This window comes from Cupressus sempervirens, chromosome 5 (genome assembly GCF_028749045.1).
Source record: "Cupressus sempervirens isolate cs-2001-9-10 chromosome 5, ASM2874904v1, whole genome shotgun sequence".
Classification (NCBI taxonomy): domain Eukaryota; kingdom Viridiplantae; phylum Streptophyta; class Pinopsida; order Cupressales; family Cupressaceae; genus Cupressus; species Cupressus sempervirens.
The window spans coordinates 82046278-82061901 of record NC_143122.1 but is presented as its reverse complement, the minus strand read 5'-3'; the positions used below and the strand labels follow the sequence as shown (position 1 = coordinate 82061901).

The window sequence follows — 15624 nt, the reverse complement described above, 5'->3', positions numbered from 1 at the left end:
GGACATTTTGAGTTCTTAGTCATGCCCTTTGGGTTGACAAATGCCCCTGCCACTTTCCAGTCCTGTATGAATAGAGTGTTCAGAGATCAGTTGAGGAAGTTTGTGTTGATATTTTTTGATGATATACTGATATACAGCCGTACTTGGGAGGAACATTTGAAGCATATTGATACAGTGCTCAGTATTCTAGAGAGGGAGTCATTATATGCCAAGATGAGTAAATGTGAGTTTGGGATGACAGAGTTGCTCTATCTAGGGCATATTATTAGTGCAGGAAGTGTTCAGGTTGACCCAGACAAGATCAGGGCCATTCTGGATTGGCCACCACCGAGGAACACTTCACAACTCAAGGGATTTCTTGGGCTTTGTGGGTTCTACCGCAGATTTGTGAAGGGATTTTCACAGATAGCAGCACCACTTACAGATTTGACACGGAAAGATAATTTCAAGTGGTCAGAGAGGGCTCAGGATTGTTTTGACAGGTTTAAGGAGCTGATGAGTACATGTCCTGTTTTAGCCATTCCAGATTTCACCAGGCCCTTTGAGCTACAATGTGATGCCTCGGGAGAGGGCATAGGAGCTGTTCTCATGCAAGACAAACATCCCATCGCATATGAGAGTAGAAAATTACGAGGTGTGGAGGGAACCTACAGCATCTACGACAAAGAGATGCTAGCAATCATGCACGCGCTAGCTAAGTTCAGGCAGTACTTAGTGGGAAGCCGGTTCACAGTAAAAACAGATCATAATAGCTTGAAACATTTCCTTGGACAGAAGGACCTTAATGACAGGCAACAGAAATGGGTGAGTAAATTACAGGCCTATGATTTCGACATAGCCTATGTCAAAGGGAAGAAAAATATTGTTGCAGATGCTTTATCTAGAAGGCCTCATTTGCTTGCTGTTGGGATAGTCATGGATGATTGGAGAGAGATGATCTTGGCAGAATATGCTAAGGATAGTTGGGCATCTAGCATTATTGAGGGAGCTATTCAAGATAGTCGATACACTGTCGTAAATGATCTGATCATCTACAAGGAAAGGATTTATTTAGTACCCGGGTCTGCTATGAAGCAGAAGATTTTGAGGGCATTTCATGATTCACCAATGGCAGGACATCCCAGATTCTTTAAGACATATCGGCAGGTGAGAGAGCGCTTCACTTGGAAAGGACTCAAATCAGAGGTGCTTCAGTTTGTGAGGGAATGCCCTGTGTGTCAACAGAACAAACAGGAACATTCTTTTCCGGGTGGTTTACTACAGCCCCTACCCATACCAGAGAAGAAGTGGGATAGCATTTCCATGGATTTTATCACAGGCCTCCCCAAGGCACAGGGTCGGGATTGTATCTTTGTTGTGGTAGACAGATTGACGAAATTTGCACATTTCTTTGCAATTTCGTCTACATATTCAGCAGCACAAACAGCAAAACTATTTTTTCGAGAGGTATTCAGACTACATGGGATACCACGAAGCATAGTCAGTGACAGAGACAGCAGATTTATGAGCCACTTTTGGCAGGAGTTGTTCAGGTTATGTGGAACAGAGCTCACTTCGAGTACCAGCTACCACCCCCAAACTGATGGGCAGACAGAGATAGTGAACAAATGGGTTGATGGGTACCTTCGAAACTACATTGCAGGAGAGCAGAAGGCTTGGGTGAAGTGGCTATATCTAGGGGAGTACTGCTATAATACCTCTTTCCATATGTCTATTCAAATGTCCCCTTTTATGGCACTGTACGGGTATCATGCTCCTAATTTTTTGGATTTGTTATTTGGGGACAGCAGGGTGCCTAAGGCCAAGGATACTTTGCAGGAGTGCCAGGACATTATGCGATCCTTGAAGGAAAATTTGCAAAAAGCACAAAATCAGCAAAAGCAATATGGTGATCAGCACAGGGTTGAAAGGTCTTTTGAGGTGGGAGATATGGTGTACCTCATGTTACAGCCGTATGGACAGTCCTCTCTCAAGAAGAGTGGAGCAGAGAAATTGAAACCACGCTACTATGGACCGTTCAAAGTAATCAGGAGAGTGGGCGAAGTAGCTTATGAGTTGGAGTTGCCTGCAGGCAGTAAAGTGCATAATGTGTTCCATGTGTCACGCCTTAAGAAGGCATTGGGTCACAATGTGGTGCCTTCAATAGTATTGCCACCTCTTGATGATGAGGGAAAGCTTATCTTGGTTCCCGAGGCCATACTTGACTCCAGGGAGAGGGTGCTTCGCAGGAGGACTATCAAGGAGTATCTAGTGAAGTGGAGGAACCTACCTGTCGAGGATGCTACTTGGGAAAATGAGCAGATATTGCAGCATCCAGAGCTGAAATTGCTTGAGGACAAGCAATTTTGGGAAGGGCGGACTGTAATGTCCCCTTTCTAGCATTCATAGCATGATGTTGTCGTTAGCCTATTTCCACACAATCCCGTAGGCTAACTAGGACATTAAAGGGGCTTAGAGGCCATTTGGCCTAGACAGTTTCAGTTGCAGGTCTTTCTGAGGGGTTCTGGGGCAACTTTGGGCATACTTACTATTTATAGTAAGTCATCTTGGACATGGCCGAACATTCAGTCACAGTGGTATGTCGATGGTAATTGTTTAAAATCGACAGAAAAACTTATTTATCATTGATAAGATTTGTTATGCATTGATAAAGCCATTTTATAAAGTTAAATTTAAATATTTAACTTTATTAATGCATAGACTATAGTTTGTAGGAAATATTTAAATTAAAAGAGTTCCCTTTATTTTTATAACACATTGGAGACATAAGGTACATAAAGGGAGTTATGTTTTATCCCACATTGAGAAAACGAAGGATTGAGCTCTTGTGAGAACACTATAAAAGAAATGGAAGAGCTTTTTTTTGTATGCTTGGATGAAGATTAATGTTATGTTGCTGGATATCTGATTATCGGGCTTGGAGGACGGAATCTCTCTTTGCTAGCATTCTCTTCGTTGTTGGAAGACACAGTCAGGAGAATCAAGCGTGTTTTCACTTCAGGAAACACACTGGGTTTCATTTGGGGCGTTTGCATAAAGAAATTTACAAGGGTTTGAGGTGCAGATCTGAAGTTAGTTATTGCTATAGTGCCGCATGAACAGTATTTTGCTACAGTCGGCATGAATAGTCTTTTGCTACAGTACGGCGTGAACAGTGTTGGTATCAAGTTTGCTTGTTTTTTCGGCTGATTAGAAGTTTGGAGGGCTGGCCGACTACATCTGCAAAATACTACGGCAACTAATTTCAGGTTTCTTCTGTCAAATTTTGATATTTTGCATAATAATTGTTGAATACAAGTCTGAATAGTTGTTGCAGCCTTTAAGGCAGCTGTAAGTGCACATCTACATTTAAAAATCACCCTTTATTAGCAGATTGAAAGACTTTCCAAATTTTTCATATACTATTGAATGTGTGCCAAGTGTTTGTGAAAATGTTATGATGTGTATTATGCATTTTAATGTCACTTCATAGTTGTTCGTAAATCTACTCATTGGAAAGCAATTTATTGAGGAAATCAGCTTTATGAGTTTGCATACAAAGTGTTTGACAATATTCCTTAAGTTAAATTTCTGCAAGTCAAAGTTCAAATCAGGGGAGGATAGTATAGATTGGTATAAACGGTCGAGAGAGTGAGGGTTAAGGGTTTGTCCTTCCCATAACAGATTTGTCACTATGCCCATTTTGTTCTCTCGCTGCCTTTCCCTCGGCCGATTTTTGTAATGTTTCCTACATGAACCTTTGGGCTATTGTAATGTCCCCTTTTTAGCATTCATAGCATGATGTTGTTGTTAGCCTATTTCCCCACAGTCCCGTAGGCTAACCAGGACATTAAAGGGACTTAGAGGCCATTTGACCTAGATAGTTTCAATTGCAAATCTTTCTGAGGGGTTTTGAGGCAACTTTGGGCATACTTACTATTTATAGTAAGTCATCTTGGACATGGTCGGACATCCAGTGGCAGCGGTATGTCGATGGTAATTGTTTAAAATCAACAAGAAGACTTGTTTATCATTGATAAGATTTGTTATGCATTGATAAAGTTATTTTATAAAGTTAAATTTAAATATTTAACTTTATTAATGCATAGACTATAGTTTGTGGGAAATATTTAAATTAAAAGAGTCCCCTTTATTTTATAACACATTGGAGACATAAGTTATGTAAAGAGAGTTATGTTTTATCCCACATTGAGAAAACGAAGGATTGAGCTCTTGTGAAAACATTATAAAAGAAATGGAAGGGCTTCTTTTTAGTATGCTTGGATGAAGATTAATGTTATGTTGCTGGATATCTAATTATCGGGCTTGCAGGACGGAATCCCTCTTTGCTAGCATTCTCTTCATTGTTGAAAGACACAGTCAGGAGGATTAACGGTGTTTCCAAACACACGGGGTTTCATTTAGTGTTTTGCTATAGTACGGATGAATAGTGTTTTGCTACAGTGCGGATGAACAGTGTTCTGCTACAATGCGCGTGAATAGTGGTTGCTACAATGCACATGAATAGTGAATTTGCTACAGTGCGTGAACAGTATTTGCAACAAGTTTATTGTTTATTCTTGCTGATTTGGAGGTTTGGAAGGCTGCCAACTACATCTACAAAAATACTACAGCAACTAATTTCAAGTTTCTTCTATCAAATTTTTATACTTTTGCATTGTAGTTGTTGAATACAAGACTGATATTTGTCGCAGCATGTTAAACAATTGTATGAGCACATTTACATGGCAAAAATTAATATTTAATTAGCAAATAAGAAGTTTCAGATTTTCCTATATATTGTAGTATGTGTGCCAAGTGTTTGACAAAAATGCTATTTTGAGTTATCAAGCAAATTAATTGATATCATAAAGTAGCTTGCAAGTTTCTTTATTTGGGAAAAATAGGGGAGGATACTACAGCTATGTTCATCTACATTTGGTTTCTGTTGAGCTCTCTTAAAACATTCATGAGTTCTATCATAGGATCCTATGGCTCCCCCATTCTACCACCGGCGTGATCTCGCCTTATCCTTCGGGTATAAACTTGCGTTCACTTCCACGTGCTAGCAGAATCACTGGCTCTAGTACCACTGTAATGTAACGGGTATAACTTGCGTTCACTTCCACGTGCTAGCAGAATCACTGGCTCTAGTACCACTGTAATGTAATGTTCCAGTTCCCAACTCGAAGTTGCCTTGTTCCCATTAGGAAGTTGCTTCTACTTCCCATCTAGAAGTTGCTAGGCGTGCCTCAAGAAGTTGCTTCTCATTCACATCAAGAAGTTGCCTCATTCCCATTAGAAAGTTGCTTCAAATTCCTATCAAGAAGTTACCTGGTTCTCGTCAAGAAGTTGCCTAGTTCCCATTAGGAAGTTGTTTGTAGTTCTTGGCAAGAAGTTGCTTTGCGTACGATATCTGAAATGGAAGTGGTTCGTTTGGGGTGTTTGCATCATAGGGAGTAGATAAATATGGAGTTTTTTTATATCCTACATTAACAAATCAGAGAAATCGTCTAATTGCTAGCACACAGAAGTACACCATCTAACAAATACACGAGCGAGTCATAATTTATCAAGGAGAGAATATAGTTGCTAACAATGATGATACTTGGATTTTCCAGATCCAAGTAAAGTAACACAGAGAATGAAATAGGGTGAGGGATTCCCACCAAATTGTGATAGCCAAGTAGGGAAGGTCTTGCACTTTCGAAATGATGAACAATACTAAACTCCAATAGGAATTCGCAATACAATAAAAACAATCCAAATCGCATACCTACAAGTAACTCGACACACATATATACCCCATTGGAGGAAAACTCCCAAGGGAGAAAACAACATGTTGAGACATGACACGACAAACACCTACACCTAATAAAAAGTAAAGATGGGCTCGAGATATACATAAATCAATCAAAACCGCAAATTAAGTTATTATTTTATTTTATTTAATGATAGGGCTATTATAGATTCTCCTTATGCTGTAGCTAGTTATTAGCTCATCTCTTCGAGTTTTGTTCCATCATCTTCAACCTTCTGATTTCTGTTCAGGTCATTACATTCTCTGTTCAAAGCTAGCTCCGTGTTCCTCATAGTACTCAGAGAATATTATCTATCTACTATTTTTTTAGCACTATGCTGACCCAGACTTGCCACTTGTGCAGTCTTATGGTGACTAGACTCATATGTTCGTGTTTCAACCATATGTGCGAACGTGAAGTATTAGCGGAGCCAATTTTTTATGACTCATATCTGTCGTCTACTTCATTACTATTTAAAGGCTCCTTAATTATTATGGTCAGTGAATAAAAAGCTGAATAATGTCTTATCGGTTTATCTCCTTGGGTAATCGTTTCTCTTCCTATGCTTTTTGAAAGGTTTTTTTAGTATATTCATTATGGATGATGGAGATTTATTGTTGTGTGACAAGGACTTGCTGAAGGCATTTTTAGTACTTCGGAATATATGCATGATACAAGTCTCATTGAATACATATATTGTGTTGGGTATCATCGGTGTTGCAGTATTGTGCCTTCACATCTTTATCAGTCATTGATAATATTATCCAGAATCTATCAGTGTTTATGTTTTGTGTCTATCAGGTTCTTTGATAGTATTGGGCAGACTAGTGTTGATGTATCATCTCTTTAAGACATTTGATCATATTATGCAATCTATTATTATAGATGCAATATTGTATTTACCTGGGAGAATTTGTAGCTATCAAATTGTTTATCATTGTTGATCTGGATATATAAAAGACATTAGACATTAAAGATTGAAGAGTTTTGTAATTGCTCTTATTCAAATAAAGCGCTCAAATTTGAAGGGTTGGGTCATTTCCATCGGTGAGGAGGGTTTTTCCCACGACAATCATCCTTGTTTATTTTTTTATAAGTTCTATATTTCTGGTTCAAATTCAACATTTTCCTGCGTTTTAGTGATTTGTTGTGGATTGGAAATGAGTTCAAATATTTTTTTCAACCAAATTTGGATTTACAAGTAAGTTTGTTTAAAAAGAACATTTTTGAAGCATTTTGTCTTGTCTTAGTTGCATCTAAGTTTATGCAAACTCTATAATACCATTTCCAATGTACTCTAGCTCATTTTAGAGCATAATGAATAAGGCCTAACACCATTTTTAGTATATTTGCAAAAATTCCTAATTCTCTCAATAATTTCATATTTTCGCTATGTTGCATGGGTATGCAAACCCACGTAACCAAGTACCAAGTACTCAGTGGAGTGCATCATAGCTAAGGACCTTGTTAAGATTTCTGATTTTTGTTAGTATCAACTTGTTTATCAAGCTTAATTCAATACATAATAAATTAAAATATTTGATACAATACTGATTAACAACAAACTTTATCACTGTTCCAAGTCAGAAGTTTATCATTTGCAATTTTTCATTGTAATATTGTTAAGATATGATAGCGTTGGTCAGACTTTGAGGATATACCAGCATGGCAACTGTATGCACATGTGTGTGCATATATATATGCAAGTTCACCATTGTGAACTGATATAAATGCATACACAGTGCACACACATATGAATAAACATTAAAAATAATCTTGCCAAGATAATCCTTGTATCGAACTGATATTATCATTATCAAACCAAAGTAACAAGAATCGGAATCGGATCGGAATCGGCAAGGCCGAATCGAATCGTGAATCGGCAATGAATCGGCAATGAATCGGCAATGAATCGGCAAATTTGAAAAAACCCTTTAAATTTAAAGATTTTAACAATTTAAAACTTATTTCATGCACCCTTTATTGAATATAACTTAAACACACTATAACATCATCAAATAGAAGTTAAAACTTAACATACATAAACATGGAACATAAAATCCATCACATATGTAACTATGTTATCTAAAATGTAAATTGTAGGCTAGCTGAAGTAAATAGAAATCAAATGATCACAATGATTTAAATCATAGAATGTATGTAAGATGATCCATAAGACATCAAATCATAAATGTATGTAAGAATCTAAGATGAAGATCCATGAAAGTTTGAAACATATGTCTATCAATGATTCAGTATCAATATCTGTAAACAAAATATAAAAACAAGGCTCCAGCTCAAGCCTCAGACTCATAGTCATCATCATCATCCTCAACATCATCCTGAAGCTCGGCTGCAGCCTCAGCCTCAGCCTCTGAGTATCCAGTCTGCCTAGTAGCAAGGCGTCTAATGTAGGTCCTAGAGGACTGCCGAGCCATATCTCCCGCATGTAAGATGGGCTCATGAACGTCGCTAGGGCCTGTGCCTGTGCGTGCACGTGTGCGTCTACCAATGCCTGAAGAACGTGCTCTAGCTGCCTCAGCCTCTATATCCACCTGGTCAACCCACACACGGTCTTCCTCAGTGAAGACTGGATCCACAACCTCTGTGAGCCACTCTGATTCTGGATCAATCTCCTCTAGAATGATCGGAGAGGAGTCAGTGCCCAAAATCTGTCTGATCCTAAGACGGAGGTTGTAATGAACAAAGACAATATCATTCAACTTCTGCACTGTCAACCTGTTTCTCCTCTTCGAATGGATGTGCTCGAACATGGACCAACTGCGCTCACATCCAGAAGCGCTGCTTGGCTGACTCAGAATACGAATGGCAATTTTTTGAAGTTTTGGGGTTGTGGCCCCAAACATTTGCCACCATCTATCTGCAATAAGGGAAAAATTGAAAATAGAAACAATTAGTCTCATTTACAAATTACAAGTTAACTCTAAAATTACATAATCAACTTTAAGATTAGAATCTAGATTCATGAACATTGAATATATTATTTAATTTTTACCTGGTTGTAGTGTTGTCTGAGCATTTATGGCCATCCTGCTAGAGAAAAGTGGCCCCTCTTTATTGTTGAACTGGTCTAGCTCAACAATCGCAGCAGCGCTATCTTCATCGCTACTCAACCTCTGAATCACTGTGTATAAGCCAGTGAGAACCTCCGCATCCGCCTTGAACTCAGGACGGAAACGATATGCCGGATTCAGAAAGTAAGCTGCTGCATGGATGGGTCGATGGAGCTGATTCTGCCATCTCCTATCGATGATGTCCCAAATAGGGCCATACCTCTCCTGCACTCCTGCATATTGGGCTCTGATGGCCTCCTTGGCCCTATCCATGCCCTCATAAATGTAGCCCATAGAGGGCTTCTCCCCATCAGCAGTTCGTAGCAAAGCTACAAGGGGCTCAGTGACCTACATATAAAGTAAAACAAAAAACTTGAGTCAAAACTTAAATATAAAATAATATAACTTAAAGTAAAAGTAAAATACTAAATGTTAAATTGCAATAAATTTACCTGCAGGATTTCTCTAGCGGGTTTCCAAAAACCATCCTCATCAAATATGCAATCCGCCACATCTATCCCTACAGTGGTCGTAGCATAGGAAGAGGAAATCCACTCCCGCCCAACAAACATGCTCCTCAATTCATCCCTTGATGTCAACAAGGACTGCAAGGTGATGAAATTCGAGGCAAACCTCGTGATACCTGGGCGAGCTAACTCTTTTCCTTCTGTGTACTTCCTCATTGTGCTAAGGACAAATGAATGATTATAAATGAATTTGCATATGTTTTTTGCCCTTTCCACACATGACTTGACAAACTCAAGTTTGCCAATTTCCTCCAACATGAGGTCAATGCAATGTGCCGCACAAGGGGACCAAAATATGGTGGGGTGCCTCTCCATCAAAAGTTTACCTACAACAATTTTAAGTCAATTAGAAATTCAAATTTCAAAATTCAAATAAATTTATTTTCAAAACTTGAAAAGTTAAAAGTTTACCTGCAGCAACATAACTTGCTGCATTATCCGTCACCACCTGGATCACATTTTGTTCTCCCACCTCTGCTATGACTTCCTCAATAGCCTCACATAAGTATGTGGCATTTTTTACATGTGCGGAAGCATCAATGGATTTGATGAACATGGTATATCCTACAAGTAACAAAACAACGAATTAGAATATTAAAATTAAATGGATCATCAACAAATTAGCATTCAACAAATCAAAATTTACAATTATGTATGTAGGAAAGTAGAATGATCAATTACCTCCACAGGATACAAGAAAATTGAGGAGTGTTCTATTCCTCCTATCTGTCCAACCATCAGTCATGATGGTGCAACCCTTTGCAATCCACTCCTTTCGGTTCTCCTCGAGCTCAGCCCTCATGTCCTCTACCATCTCATCCAAGAGGTATCCGCTCAACTCAGCCTCAGTTGGGGCTTTAAACCCCGGACCACAAATAGCAACCGCGTCTATCATGTTCTGCCAATAAGGAGCCCTGTCACAAATAAAAATTTAGATGTCAAAGACTCAAATTATAAAACAAGTAAATATAATTAAAGTTTTACTTTTACTTTTAATTTTAACTTTAAAGAAAACAACGAAAAAAGAATCAATTACCTAGCTGCAATAAATGGAATGTTGCAAAAGTACCAAAATTTGCATATCTCCTTTCTGGCAGCATCATGAATTTCCTTGTTCAAACCCATGCCCTCAAGCGTGGGTTGGGAACCAGGAGTAGTGCGGGGCACAAAGTAACTATCCATTCTGTTTTTCCGCACTCTAGGCTGCAATAGGTTGGTGTGGGACTCTGTCTCAGTATGTGACCGACTAGCACCAGCACGAGCAGAAGAACTAGGATAAAAAGGAGGCCTAGAAGAACCCTCTCCAACACAACCTACAGATGCAAAAGCTGATGCAGATGCAGATGTGGATGCGGCTGCAGATGCGGATGCGGGAACATGGGAGCCAATACCCCTTAACCCTTCAAGTTGCATTTTCCTATTGGCTTTGTCTTTTTCAATTTTTTCTAATGCCATTAAGCAAGTGCGTTTTGCCTCAGGAGTTTGGTGAGTGCAAATTGTAACATCGTGTCCAGGTATAGCAGCAATGTGGTATTTCAATCTATAAATACCCCCAGAAGTTATTTTTTCTTTACAAAAAATACATTTTGTTTGATATTTGGTTCTTCCAGGAAACTCTTCGTTATATTTCCAACATTCATCTTTTCTACCCATTGCGAATTTGCAAAAAATGAAAGCAAAGGCTGCTGCAATAAAAATTTATATGTAAAATATCAAAGTTTGAAGCTAATAAAAGCTACAAAACAACAAACCCTAGTTTGCAACTTAGTAAAAATAAAGAACATTCAAGATCTAAACTAAAAATCTTGAAAACTATAAAAATTTAACAAAAAATGCATAATACACTAACATGCAAAAAAAAAAAGAGCACTTACCTCTTGCAAATGAGTTGAGGAGTGTTGAGATTGGCTCCCTAATGCTCCCAATGCAATTGATGGCCTCCACAAATGGATTGCTGATCTCTTTTGTGCTCTTTCTTCTTGCCGGTTAGAAACCTATGGCTTTTCTTTTCTCTTCTTCTCTCTCACTTTTCCTCTCTTCTACTCATGTTAAATAAATAGAAGGCCCTTTAGGGTTATAACAAAGAGAAATGGTCAAAAACAAAGTAAAAAAACCAAGCAATTTTTTAAAATTTTACAACTCTATACTTTATTGGCCGCGGGCGATTCCTGCCGATTTTTCTAGGCGATTCATGCGATTTTTTGCCTGAATCGCCTGAATCGGCGATTCAGGCGATTCACCTGAAGAAATCGGCAATGGCGATTTCCGACTCCAAAAAAATCGCCATTGCTGAATCTAATCGCCGAATCGCCGATTCAGGCGATTTTATGGCGATTCTCGTTACTCTGTATCAAACTAATTATGAAAATATGAGCAATCAGATTATATCTATCACTTGGATCAGGCAGTAAATACTTGATCAAGCTCAATTGAATGACAATCATATGGGATCAAGTTATGATCCTCTATATTCAGATTAGATGCTTTAATGTTAAATTTGGCTTCGCATAATAATCATCACCGATAACCATAGGGTCTCTTGATAATTTGTTTGGTGACTAATCATACCCGATAACCTTTGGGTTTGTTGGCTAATTAAGTTTATGCCTTCGTGTCTCTTCAAAGAGATATAGTTAAATAGTCACAACTGCCAAATATATACCTCTTGACTGCAATATATAAGATGACTAATCACGAGAGAGAGATTACTGAAATCCATAAATGATTCTATCTCTTCAGATTGGGACTTCTAATCAGTGATCAAATTATATTCAGATCTAGCTAACAGTTTTCAGTATTGTATTAATTCATATCCATTCTATATTGATTACCACTTGCAGAGATCCATTACATTTGCAGAGATCATTCATTATTTAACATATACGACTTATAATCTTCTGTTCATGTTTAAAGTCTTCCTTCTCAGTTGTACATCTAAACATTTACCATAAATTATTATTACAAACATATTGCAAATCTGAAACTGCAAACAATACTTTCATCTGCAAACTTTATCATTGTTCTTGTTTTGAAAGACCATGGTCATGACTCATATTTTCATACTTTCTATAGACAATAAATTGTATGTAAAAAAATTGGTGTACTCCACTATTTTGAAAACTACCTATACTCGTACCCTAAGTACCCCTGTCTGTTAGCATAAATGCTGATGGTATTCCTTTGGGGGAGTATCCCAAGCATAGCCAGAGCATGTGGAGATTGTAAGCATGATTGACATGTTGCATTCATGATTGTGTTTGTCATTGATGTCAACATAGCAGTATTTCTGTGAACACTGGTAGAGTAGCAGACAAAGAATGAAATCATATGAACAAGGAATTGGTGGTCAAGTCAAGCACGGTTAAGGACATGTTCTACACTATGTCCTGATGGCGTGGTTAAATAGGCATACAGAGTCGAAGATATGCTTGATTTATAGAGAGTAGAATGCAGGCAAACTCCCTGGTAACCAGTTTCTGATGTTTGATTTGTATCCCTTTACTGAGATAAAATCGTGATATGCGAAGTTAAACAATGACAGAAGACAGCCTAATGATGACATCAGTGATTGTGCAAGTCCTGGAGTCGCACGTGTGAGAAATTGTAAAGATTGTGAGCCAACAGTGTTGTGTATATTATTAATTACCTTAATGTGGTCCTATTAAAATTAATTGGGAAAACCTCAAAGCCGACTCAAGGAATTGTTATTAAGACATGGTATAAAGGAAGCATATTTTCCTTGTTTGGAAGTGTATCAAGCAAGTGGATTGTGTGAACAAGAGCAGAATATTTGGCAAATGCGAGTAAGTGATCCAAGTGATTATTGGATGTGAAGTTTCTGATCTGGTATCAAGATCAGAAGGAGCAAAAGTCCGGTTGACTGGATAGAGGAAGAGGAAGTACAGGTACAGTTAATTTCTATTATTTTGCAAGGAATAATACTGAGAACAGTTGGACAATGAGTTCAGTGATCTTGCCCCTGATGTTGTTTGGATAGTGGGTCCCTCTGCCTTCTACAACTCCAAACAAGGTTGGCACAACTCCTAACAGGGTCCATCCTCTACACAGGAATATTTATATTAGTACGTCTTTTTGTGGGTACCATCCCCGCTAGGGTTTTCCCTCTGATCAAGGGTTTCCCTTGTTAACATATCTGGTCTTATTGTGCATGAGTATCTTGTTAGAGTTGCTAATTATATTGTTCATATGGTTAAGGATTTATATTGTTATAATAGTTGCATAATTGATTCACCCCACCCTCCACCACTCAGTTATATTGGTGGACTTTACTTTCTAACACTGTCCCCGTGCAACCTTAAATTTCCTTAAAAATTTCATTACCTAACACTTTTTTTTTTACTTTCAAGTTTCATCTATGTTTAAACTTATTTAAAGTTTTAAACCGATTTGGTTTGTTTCAAAAAATTTTAATTAAATTTCTAAATTTGTGCATTCAATTTGTATGTGTAGGTTGATTCTTCAATAAAATTGCAAATAGTGATACCTCTATAACTAGGTCAATTGCACGGTCTGCAAGTACCCAGGGGACAAATGTCCATCTGGATATGTAGGGACAAATGTCCATCTGGATATGTAGGGACATATCCTAAAGGGAATAGAGACAAAGCATGGAAATATTGTTTTGAAGGAACCAAATATAATTCAATGATATTCATAAAATATGAGAGACTAAATAGTAGAGACATATCTCATTAGAAATACCACCTTGGAGGGATCACAAAGCAAGATACAAGGGCTTGTAAGTACACGTTGCAAGAAATAAAGAGAGAAATGTATGCCTTGCTACCTAATACGAGAAAAAGTTGCAAATGGAAAGGGCAAAATTGACCATGAAGGCAGCCATTTTTGAATCGCAAGGTATCCTCACTATGTCTCATTTTTTAAAATCATTTATTATTTTCTAATCCCCATTATTAGTTTGAATTTGATAAAACAATGATCATAATGAAATAATGTGGGTTGTGACTAGGTATCCCAACCAACCTTGAAGAAGAAGCACTCAAGGGCATAGTGGGCTTTCTTCATAGCCATGGATTCACAAATCTACCATCTCCTCAGCCACCACTTTCATTAATTCTACTAGACCACCACCATCTATGGCAGAAACATCTTTTATAAATAGTTTTTTTTGGTGCACAGAAACACACCTAAAGCACAACCATCATTGGAGGTTACTAAGTGGAACAGTGATGTGTATCCGCAAATTGACATTCAATGTGCTTTTTTTTGGCATTTCGACAACATTCCCTTCAACGTTGCGGTAATTCCTCATTGGTTGAATTCCCTATTAGCTAAATTTGTGATGGGAATTATCGTGGTAGAAAAGGGCGACAAGGTGCCTACTCCTGTAGACTTGGGTGGGAGGTTAGTTCATGTAGTATGTAATAAAGTACTTAGCATTAGTTAAGATTTGTTGGGTTAAGTAGTTAGGAAGCAAGGGGATGCATCCGTTGGTTTTCCCAACCAACCAACTGTTATATTAGAACTTTGAATTATGAATTATGTACGGATGTTTTTAGTAATCAATAAATGAGATAACATTTCCTTGCCATTTGGTATTCTGGTACAAGTAATCAATGTTCTATTGGTACTATTGAATCTATGCTATATTTCTCCGTATAACTTGTGTTGATTACCATTCTACATTTTGGTGTCGTTGCCTAAGTCCGAACCTAGAGGTCGTCAACAAGGCAGATGGACCAATGGGAAGACTCTTCCTACCACATATATTGTAACGAATAGTGATGATGAAAAAGAGGAAATAACCAGAGATCACTTAACAAGTGATCTAGTGACAACCTGGGAAGTCTCTGTCGACCAGTACATGCAAAGGGAAGCTCGTGAGAGAGTGATCCCAAAGAGCACAATACAAAATGAACTTCAGATAACACCACCGGTGTAAAATCTACTTGGACAAATCCTTCAACTATTGGCAAGAAACTTCGTATGTGTGGAGGAAGAAAGAGCGGAAACAAAAAGAGAAGGAAGAAGACAACAAGTGCTCCAAAAATTCGCTGAAAGGACATGGGAATGGGAACTAGAGGAGCGTGATAATTCAAAAAATATAAATAGGCACTAAACCAATTCAAACGCTTGATTCCAAATAAATATCCACGGTGGGTGCCAGAGGAAGAAATTGAGGAAGAAGTCGCCCTAAGGACGTTATGCCTCCAACAATAAGAGGGAAGACGCTATCACCTAAGGGGATGAGAGGACCACTTT

At 38.1% G+C, this 15624-nt stretch overlaps 3 protein-coding genes across 4 annotated transcripts in view; all 3 read right to left on the bottom strand.

The window, feature by feature from the left end:
* Positions 1-15624, bottom strand: part of LOC149554661 (uncharacterized) — a 184249-nt gene that overhangs the window by 48783 nt on the left and 119842 nt on the right. The window lies entirely within an intron of this gene.
* LOC149554663 (uncharacterized) lies at positions 7901-10288 on the bottom strand. The gene is made up of 5 exons (XM_089828719.1): positions 10063-10288; positions 9793-9945; positions 9307-9707; positions 8797-9202; positions 7901-8661 (listed from the first exon to the last, which is right to left on the bottom strand). The coding sequence occupies exons 1-5, from the start codon at positions 10274-10276 to the stop codon at positions 8078-8080; spliced, it is 1758 nt and encodes a 585-aa protein (XP_089684845.1). The 5' UTR covers positions 10277-10288; the 3' UTR covers positions 7901-8077.
* LOC149554662 (uncharacterized) lies at positions 10403-11714 on the bottom strand. Of its 2 annotated transcripts, none has more exons than XM_089828722.1 (2): positions 11256-11714; positions 10403-11063 (listed from the first exon to the last, which is right to left on the bottom strand). In XM_089828722.1, the coding sequence occupies exon 2, from the start codon at positions 11032-11034 to the stop codon at positions 10414-10416; it is 621 nt and encodes a 206-aa protein (XP_089684848.1). In that variant the 5' UTR covers positions 11035-11063; positions 11256-11714; the 3' UTR covers positions 10403-10413. The 2 variants fall into 2 exon arrangements, with proteins under 2 accessions (XP_089684848.1, XP_089684846.1); XM_089828720.1 differs by having other exon boundaries at positions 10403-11066; positions 11256-11713.